Source organism: Microtus pennsylvanicus, chromosome 1, assembly GCF_037038515.1.
Source record: "Microtus pennsylvanicus isolate mMicPen1 chromosome 1, mMicPen1.hap1, whole genome shotgun sequence".
Lineage (NCBI taxonomy): Eukaryota > Metazoa > Chordata > Mammalia > Rodentia > Cricetidae > Microtus > Microtus pennsylvanicus.
In genome coordinates this window covers 26,019,518-26,029,783 of record NC_134579.1, presented here as the reverse complement: position 1 = coordinate 26,029,783, position 10,266 = coordinate 26,019,518, and the positions used below count along the sequence as shown (strand labels likewise).

Here is a 10,266-nt window from a genome sequence, read left to right as displayed (position 1 = left end):
AATCTCCTGAGTGCTTTGCCTGGCCAGCGTCTCCCACCTTATCAGAGCACCGACGGGCTCCACTCCTCATTCCTATAAAATCACAAACTCTGTGCGTGGCTCCACCCTGAGCTCCACTCCCACATGCTACTCCTCAGCAAGGCTGAGACAGAGCAGTCTGAGCAGACTTTCTGTGCTCGAGGAAAGATGTCTTGCAGAGTAAACTTTCCACGGCTCCCTGAAAGACACCTCTCAAGTGAGAGCTTGTAGACATCAGATTAAAAAAAAACCTCAAACAAGGCCAAAACAGGTTTTCCAAAAGTGCCCTTCTGCAGAAAACTTTGCGTTAAAGGCACTAATGGATAACCCTGTATCCATCGTTTAAAGCTACCGTTTAAATCAACACAAATGAAGCCTTCTGCATGATTGCACCACAAAGCAAGATTCTAGCAGCATTTCCATGCTATTGAGACAGCAACTAGAAAATTGTCTGGGTCCCAGTGTCCAGAAAGGAACTTAACTATTCAGGAAAGCACCGACTTTCTAAGAATAATTTAAAAGCAAACTTAAAGCTGGAAATAGTAAACGCAGAAAAGACGGCCATGTCTAAATGATGAAGGAATGCACTCTGCTTGGTTCTCACCTTTTCATTTAGACCCGAAGAGCAACATCCGTAATAGAGATGAGAGAGACGGAGGTAGTGTCTCAGAAGAGAATACTTTTTTCTTTTTTTTTTTAAATTTTTTTTATTTTTATTTTTTTAAATTTATTTATTTATTAAGGATTTCTGCCTCCTCCCCGCAACCGCCTCCCATTTCCCTCCCCCTCCCCAGATCAAGTCCCCCTCCCTCATCTGTTCGAAGAGCAATCAGGGTTCCCTGACCTGTGGGAAACCCAAGGACCGCCCACCTCTACGTACTGGCTTTGGGGGAGCCTAGGCAGAAGAGAATACTTTGATTTTAAACCTGGACCTATGCCCCTTTCAGAAGATGGGAGGATGAGTTCGGGGCTTGTATTGGGCTCTACCCCTCATGAGGGTACCCTGCTGTTTCCCTCAAACTTCTTGAAGCTTCCCGATTTATGACTTCATGTAACATAACCTCCCCCTGACCTCCAGTCTTCTGTAAGTTTCCTCTTAACCTCACTCCAGCCCTTGAGAGGTGGAGTGCCCCGGATAACCGATGAACAAGGGAAGAAAGCTGGCAGCCCTCATGTCTCCTCAGTAACTTTCCTCCTTGGAATAATGTTCCTCCCACCAGAAGCAGTAAAGACCATGCTGATGAGAGGAAACCTTCCCTCCGCGAAAATGAACGCAGGGAAATTATTTCTATCCAACAAGAAGCAAAGCACTACTGAATGTCTATTTGCCCAATTCTGGAGCCCGCCACTCGACACCTCCTTGCACCATCAACCGGGTTGTTTGGTCTTCCTTCTAACATCATTTTCTGTCTCTAACTTTAACTCCAGAGCAGGAATATGAAAGACATTTGAGAGGCACTGCAGAGAGAAGGTGTGAGAAGCAGGATTTGAAAAGCAAAACATGTATGACTACCATCTGTGAGCCGTTACGTGCTGGTCTAGGGCAGAGCAGGCATGCGGGTTGCTTTGGTAATGAAGTTGGGCTAGATTTATCTGGAAGGTTGCCATAGTGTAGTGTTTCAGCCAACAAATGTGATTTCCTGTGGTAACTGCTTCCTGCCTTCCTTGGGCCTAAGTCACTGGAACCTCAGCAGAAATGTGGCCGTCACTCACAGGAGAGTCCTTCAGGGGTTCCATTGTACTGGCCCAAACGCTGAGTCTGAAGTGACTGTTAACAACGATACACACACAAGGTGAACACAGCACTGTGCCACGTGTGGGGAAAACATGTAACGTGCAGGAGCTAATGGCAGGTATGCCAGGAAAAGCGGTATTACCAGAATGCAGCACCAGCCGTGCTCGGTACTCTGCAGAAGACGCAGCATGCCTGAAGGAAGGAAAGTCAACAGGGAATGCCATTTTATCAGCCTTGCCTTGACTTCTGCCAGCCATTTCTTCTCTGGGGAATCTATTACCTATGGTCTTTAAGCAGTTAGGAGAAACCCTCCTCCATCTCCAACCCTGTGGACTCCAGGCCTTTGGAAAAAGTGTGCAATGCGACCCGAGTTAAAATGTGAGCAGCAGGCTTGTGGGAGTCCTCTCCAGCTCCAGCAGCTGTACAAGGCACAGCAACACCCGAGCAGCAAGCTCTGTGTGGGGGGAAGGCGCGTAGATGCTGTAGCTGCAGTCCTCAGAGGAAGAGGGATGCTCGAAGACTTCTTGGTATAAATGGAAAGAATATGTAGTAGTTCTGCAGTTCCCAAGGCAACTGGGTTCCAATGCAGAGTACTCTTTAGAGGTTCTAGTTTCTAGGAGAGAATTTCAGGCCAGTGGGACACACTAAACTTCACATTAGTCAAGGAGAGAGCAGCGGAGATTCCAGCCTTGGATACAAGTGGCTTCTCTTTAGTAGACTTTGTGTTGTTTAAAGCTACTTAGAGACCACCCAATCCTGGCGCAGCCACTTTCTTAGGCCACATCCCAGCAGCCCTGGCCTGACCACATCTGTGCTAAAGGAAGTGGGCTCAAGCCCTGAGAGAGCTTGCTCAGGCCCCCTCAGCCCCCAAACTGTCCTGTTGGAACGAGTGTAAATCTCGGCATAGGAGTTGGGTCTGTCTCCTAGTGTGTTTATAGTGAAAATCAAGCTGTATCTAAGTAGTCCCAACAGAGAATCTGAGCACAGGTTCTGAGTTCCACAACAAATGCATCTCTAATAAGTAGAAACCAGAACTTTTTTCCCCCATATATCACTGAATTCTCTTATTACATGGGCAGTACTAGGTACTGAGTTCAGGGACTCTAGCTCCATCTGGGACAAGTGATTCACAGCTTGGGAATTAGCTTACTTCAAATAAATATGGCAGTGGGACCACAGTTGAGATGTTATAACCCCTCATACTCTAAACCAGTGGTTCCCAACCTGTAGGTCATGACCCCTTTGGGGTCAAACAACCCTTTCATAGAGGTGACGTAAAACCACTAGAAAACATAGATATTTACATTACGGTTCATAACAGTAGCAAAATTACACTCATGGCATAGCAATGAAATAATGTCATGGTTGGAGGTCACAACATGAGGAACTGCATTTAAAGGGTCACAGCTGAGAACCACTGGTCACACCAGACATCCAGCCTTGGCCTTAACCCTTTCTAGGTTCCATTAGGAGCTTTCACAGGGCAGCAAAGCTAAGGCTTCTATGAGAACCTCTACCCCACCGACTTTGGTTCATCTGCAGAGTATAATCACTGCAGTCTTTAACATGCATCATACTAACGGGCATCCTCCTGTGTGGGTATTCACTTGCTCCCCATGCAGAATCTCTGATATGCCAGAGAGGGGCAGAGAGAGAGAAGCAATTATGAATGGCAGGGCTAGGAGGACACGAGGAATGTCTGGATTATTTAGTTACCAGTGTGTTGCTGGATCCACTCCAGAGCCTTCTGAGGGACCAACTATCTCAACCACCCACAGCCCAGCACATGAGAGTCTGAAACTGGAATCTGACAGAAGTGGCTTCCTCCTCCTGGGTGTCAATGAGAATGCCCAGAAAGCAGCTGTGTCTGCAGGCAGACTGATTAGGAGAAGCTGGAATATTATAGGTTCAAATGCTAACCACCTATCTCAAGCTAACGTCGGTCCCTTGGATGGCCTCAACACCGGTAGCTGCTCAAAGCTCAGCTCAAGGCCTTGTCGGAGCAACAGATTTTGAGAAATCTGGGACTGTGTGTGCATATGCATATGCGCATGCCTGCCTGTATGTGTGGGTTTCATAGATAACATAGGATGTCATTCCTCAAGATACCACAGTGACCCTCACTGGCCTGGGACTATACAAGCAGGCCAGGCAGGTGCCTAGACTGCCTCTCTTGATGTTGCCATCATTAGGCACACATGGGTCAAGCACCTGTGGCTATGCCTGGCTTTTTGGGGTTTTTTTTTTTTGTTTTTTTTTTTTTGGAGACAGGGTTTCTCTGTAGCTTTGGAGCCTGTCTCTGTGAGTTCAAGGCCAGTTTGGTCTACAAGAGATCTGCCTGCCTGCGCCACCACCACCCAGCTATGCCTGGCATTTTTTAAATGGGTTCTGGGAATAGAACTCAGGCCTACGGCAAACACTTTATCAACAAACCAATCTCCTCGGACCCTTTGCATGCCCCTAATTCACAGACTGAAATTAAGTAAATCAAATACAAGGCTAAAACCTGTGTGTCTTCCAATGCCAGGGCACTGGGAGTCTTTTTTCAGACATAAGATAATCAACTAATCAAAATGTCTCCCTTACCAACGCATAGTCTGAGCTCTGGTAACTGATCAAAAGTTTAGCATTAGTAAGTTCACATGAGCAGGGAGACGGGGAAGGTACAACTCTGTTCAATTAAAGGTAGCATTAGGAACTTTATTGAACTGTCTGTCCACCGTCAGCATCTACTATTTATATCTGACACATAAACAAGCTTATTAGGAAGAAAATGTAAATGAAATATTATAAAGTATACTTCTAATGAAACATGGGCTTAATAGGACATGAATATATAAGTTCAGTGGTTTTATTGCAGTTAGAAAAATTATATTATGAAAGATACAAAAAAATCAATATTATTATTTGTTTATTTTACAATCAGTATGCCATCTTTTACCATTATGGCTTTAAATTTTCATTCTACCGAACAGGTGTCAAAGAATAGTTTAGTACATGCTTTAATAAAACAGTTAAAATATTTACAAATTCAAAATAGATTTTTGTAACCGAAAGGTTCACCTGAGAATTCACTGTGACATCGCCGTTTGCTTCTCTTTTTTCCCAAGTTGTTAACGTGGATGCATGTCCTCATGCCATCTCCACTATCCACACATCATTTATGTTGAATTCCTTACTTAAAATTGGCTAAGCATCAAGCTACAGTAAATTGTTATAATGCTTGCAGATGGACAACCAAAGTTATATCCATTTTTATTCTGAACATAAGAATTTAACAAATTATGTGCTTGCAGCTATAGGATTCAAATAAGGGGCAAAAATTTAAGAGGACATAATTGTACTGAGTCAGACATGACAACTTAAAAGAAATCACCAGGCATTGAGAAGGCTGGATCATACAACGAGGAGCAATGATTGCAGGAATATGCAAATAACAAATGAAAAACATCATCAAAACTCTGCATGAAGGAAAAAGCATATGTGTACACATATGATCCTATCATTTGTCTTCGGCATCCCCCCCCCAAAAAAAAATATTGCCTTAAAACAAATTTTCTTAGAAAAAAAAGGTCTCTAAAAGTTCACGTTAAAATAGGCATAAATGTGTAATGCTATGCAATATACAGACAACTTACCCACGTCATGGCCAAAGACAAAGGTAAAATCTTTCCTGTCCATCCAATACAACTCGAAAATCACACAGGAATGAGGTAGTATAGTTACTTGTATTATATGCTGGCTGTTAAAAGTAATGCTAAATTTTAACAACTATTACACTTGGCCAATTACCAAACACCATTAAAATTAACCCTTAATGCTAAACGTTCAAAGGTAGAAAGAAATTTAAAGGAAGTGTCTTAAAAAGTATCTTTACGTTGAGGAGAGAACTGGGTCTTATCATAAAATGCTAAACTTTCCAAAGCAAATATTTACAGTTACATTTAAAGCAAAAAAATTGGACGTGTGCACACTGGTGGCAGACAGTCGAGTGTACAGTGAGGTAGGAAATCAAGGACTCCATTGGCTTGTAGAAGATTTTACACTTTGTAAACCAGAGACGTTTTCATATTATTTTACGTTGTTGAAATCTAAAATTACAAGTATCAAACAGCTGCGTGGGGACATATACATATATACACAGCTCTTTGTCACATGGGATGCTTCGTCACCGTTAGCGTTCTCTCCCAGACAAACGGAGGGGACTTTTCAAAGTTTCTAGAAGATAATTTCAATTTCATTTTCTCTTCCAAAGATAAAATACACACTATTCTCCCTCCTTCCCTGCACCCAGGAGAGAAGGGCATCATGACTGCTAATCATACTGAAGCTGGTCCCGTACCTCCTCACGGCAAGCACAGCTAGGTACCTACCGACATGATACCGCACTCAGGTGGCTCTCTGGCGTGCTCTCGCCCTCTCTTTCCCTCTCTAGGCTCTCACTGGATGCAGCATGCAGTGAAGATGAGTGTCTCCTCCAACTACCTGACTTGGAGAGATGGCATCCTATTGACTGTTCCTTTAAGCACAACTCTACAAACACTCCCGGCAGCGTCCTGAGAGACCCCCTTACCAAGATGTTTGAGAGCACAGGTGCTTCACACTTCAGATTTTCCCCGTTTGTCAAATATCCACTTCTACAGAATGTAGAAGCTTTTACAGTTAGCTTGAAGATAAGACCCTCCCATAAAGTCCTAATGAAGTTCCCATGTACCTTACACATGTATCCTAAAGAAGCTCTCAGAAGATTCTGAATATCCTCTTTTGCCTGTGGCCCACCTCATGAACTCAGGACTGGAATACCCCAAGTCTGCTATCAGCTAGGTACTCAGAACGTTTCCAATTTTAAGGCATTTCACATTCCTTGAATAGGGATATTGAACTTGTATATATGATGCTTTGTTTCTACTGCTGAGGTCTATAGTGTGAGATTCCAGAACAACCAAGAATCACTGCAAAATGTTATGGAGTAGATGCTCAGATTATTATAAATTCATTTTCTACTAACATTAAAATAAGCACAAGATTGACTTGGCCATGTCCAAGTCAAAGTGATGCACGTGCCTTTACACCATACCAAACTGGGGGGCAGGGATAACAGAGTTCAATCTGCTTCTCAAGTGCGAGCCCGTAATGGACTGAGCACAAATTTTATGGTTTCAAATGCCAGCAGAGCTGTGGCTCCATGCTTGCTCCAACAGAGCTTTTTACAGACCGCAGCTCTTCCTTAGGATGCCAGCGAGCTGCACCTCTGGCCAACGTAGATACCCCCCACACACACACACACACATTCTAGTGCCCTCTTGGGCATCGGTGATCGGCAACGAGACGATGAATGGCCTCGTGCAGTGTGGTCTCCAGATCCGTGGCAACTGTGGTTCTGTCCAGCTTATGAACACTCAGGCCACTCAGCCTAACTCCCATTTCTTCCTCCAAGGGACAAGAAGGGAACAGGAAGTCCGTGACTGGCCTAGACATGGCAGGAACTGCAGACGGGATCAAAGGAGAGAGCAGGGGAAATGACAACTCTCTAGTGTTGGTGCAGCCAGAAACTCTAGTCAGTATTGAGGAGGGGAGGCCTCCAGCACAGGCTGCTGTGGCCCTTCACTAAGTCCTGCCGGGGCAGCCTCGGGTCACCACCGGGGCAGCCTCAGGTCACCGGGTCCAGTCCGGGCTGGACTTTGGTAGGAGCGTGAGAGTTCGAAGATGAATTCTTTTCCCCGTCACAGCTCTACACAAACACTCAGTGCTGACACGCCCCTTCTGGGTAGATCACTACCACACTGCTTGGGGAGAACTTTTCTTTCTGATCAGTATTCTGTCAAAAGGTAGATTACTGAGCTTCCACAGTCCAGGAGGGCCGGGTGCAGATGCTGCCAGCTGTTGAAGCGGACCCTGCAGTTTTCACTATCTTAATTATTTTGAACACTGGGAGATTATTACTCTATATTTTCACATGTGATTTTTTCGGCATCCAAGAGGTAAATCATGTCATGTCTTCTGTGAAAACCAAGGAGAACTCAGGGTCCCTCTCCAGAAAGCTACGGGGGAAGCAAGGCTACTGAAAGCAAGAAGACACGGCCATGCGCGGCTCTCAAGACAACGCCCACACTTCAGTAGGAAATCCACGGCTGCAGGACGCTCGCGGTTCACTCATCAGTAGTGCACTTGGCAGTCATCTGCTGGCAGAAGTCTGAGATCCCGCCACTCTGCTGACAGGGCTCCACCAGTGTGGCCTGCTCCAGGGCGGCTGCGGTGGTTGGCGCGGTTGTCTGGGGCTCCTGCCCTGGTTCCTGGCCTGCCTTGCTGCTCCCTGGTCCACAGGGGGGTGGCCCATCAGACACGCTGAAAACTGAAGGAAAAGCAAGTTCACCATCAGTACTTTTTCCTTTCTCCGAAATTAGAAAAGAAAGCGGGCAGTCTGAGGCTGAGTACTTGGCGAGGATCTGAATCTGCTCCTGACTCAGAGCAGCTTCCTTGCACACTTGCTGGCAAAGTCCCGTCAGGTTCTGCTTTGTTTCACCCAGCGTCGACAAGATGAGATCTCGTTCCTTCAGCAGGCTCTCCTTTTCACTTTGCTGTGCAGAGGGGAGAGAGAACACAGGGCTCGTGTTTATTGGGTCCACCGACATTTCTAAGGCAATCAAACATTCCGCATCCTTCAGTAAGATCACACGGGATGCTTCCTCTCAATCAACTCAACGACACATGCGTGTCAGCTCACCACAGACACCTGCACATTCACGTGTCTCACAGCACTTTCACAACAGCTAAGTCACAGGACCAACCAAAGTGTCCGACCTGAGGAAGGGACGATGTGGCATAAGCATGCCATGGGATTTTTCCCGCCATAAAGGAAAATGAAGTCATGTGATTTGCAAGAAAATTGACACAAACTGAAGTTTGTATTGTGAGTTACACCAGTGTTCACAACACAAATGTACCCTCTTGTATGTAAGTCCTAGACTTTCAGATAGACACATAAAAATCACATATGATGGGAAAGCAGAAACAAAACCAGTCTAGAGAAACAGAGGAGACAAACAGGTAGGGGTGAGAGGAATGTCCTCAATAGATAATATGCACTTGTACGACAGCATCCTCAGGCCATGTGCTGTAGCACCATGTGCCAGGAATATGTAAAATTTAAAATTGAACACACACATTAAATATCAAAAGTTCATGATCCTTCATCCAAAAACTCCTAGAGACAGTCCTATGCTGGAATTCCTAACTTTTCACACTATAGAAAGATAATACAGATGTGCACACGAGTGCTCCATCGTGTGCAGAGTTAGCACCATCGTTAAACATCTTTATAGTTTTAAACAAAATACTAAAATATCAAATAAGGCAGGAAGTGGGGGGAACCTACGTATAGCTGGTTATCAAATTTGTATGGGGTCTAGCCAAGACTCTAAGACGAGCTCCCTGCTCTGAGTGTCTGAATCTGAACTGTGGAGAAGTGTGGACGTGACCTTGTGTGGACACCAAGACGGTGTTCCTGGTTTAGCCACTGTAAGATTTGGCTAATGCCTGCTTTCCTGAGATGCGGCAGAGCCCAAGATTATGGCCAATGCTTTCAATATGCAATCTCAGCTATATGATCCATACAGTGACTAAGTAAACAGGCGGAAGACGTTAGCATAGCACAGATGCCTGGAAAGAGCTTATACAGTGAGTATAAGGATTGAAAGGGTTGGTATGAATTTATTGCTCTCACTAGTGTGATTTTTTAAATCCCTACAAGAATGTCTGCCACCAGACTTTTTCAGGTTTTCCTGTCCCTACCTCCTCTGCCCACATCAGTTACCATCACGAATAGCACATCCCTTCCACCACCCATATTCTGCCTCCTCTCTCACACTCAACCATCTCATTACTAATCTGCACTTACTAGTCAGGCAACCTAATGACAGCAGAAGGCCAAAGCTTTCACCTGTGAAACGAGGGGACCAGTGTCTGAGGGACCAGGACCACCTCTGCCTGCTGCCTGCCCACTGACAGGTGCTGGAGAGCACTGAGATGGGGACGCCACAGGGATAACTTCTAACTGTCATAGTGTATATGTCCCTTTGGGCACAAACATAGGTTCAAAGGTAGTAAGGATTTTGCTAGATACGTAAGTACCATTACAGCTTTATATAAAAATATTTCTACAAAGTTATGCAAGAATTCAATTATTGAAGATTTTTTGGAAATACTAAGATTATATAAATTTTTAAAAAGGAATTCCTTTACTATAAACACAATATAAATTTTTATATTGCAAAGTAATTCCCCAATTTGTTCAGATTTCTAGGTTTGCTTCATAATAAAAAAGAACAGATCAAGAATGAAGGCACACATCCTGTGTGCACGCTAGGTCTACATTCAGACATTTTCTCCTATACAGAATCTGTCAGTTACAGGCTTCACATAAAATCAACCTACGGGAGCCAAGGGGACGAGAGCAGCACTGACTTCCACCCCTGAGAAAAAGCACATTTATAGCATTTGTATTCTCTCTTCTT

General features: G+C 44.7%; 1 protein-coding gene across 1 annotated transcript in view; it reads right to left on the bottom strand.

Annotated features, from left to right (window-relative positions):
* Positions 1-4,434: 4,434 nt before the first annotated feature.
* Bach1 (BTB domain and CNC homolog 1) overlaps positions 4,435-10,266 on the bottom strand; it is a 37,293-nt gene continuing 31,461 nt past the window's right edge. The window contains exon 5 of the mRNA XM_075959441.1: positions 4,435-8,331. Within this exon, the coding sequence (XP_075815556.1) occupies positions 7,903-8,331 (429 nt within the window). The 3' untranslated portion in view covers positions 4,435-7,902. The remainder of the gene's footprint in view (positions 8,332-10,266) is intronic.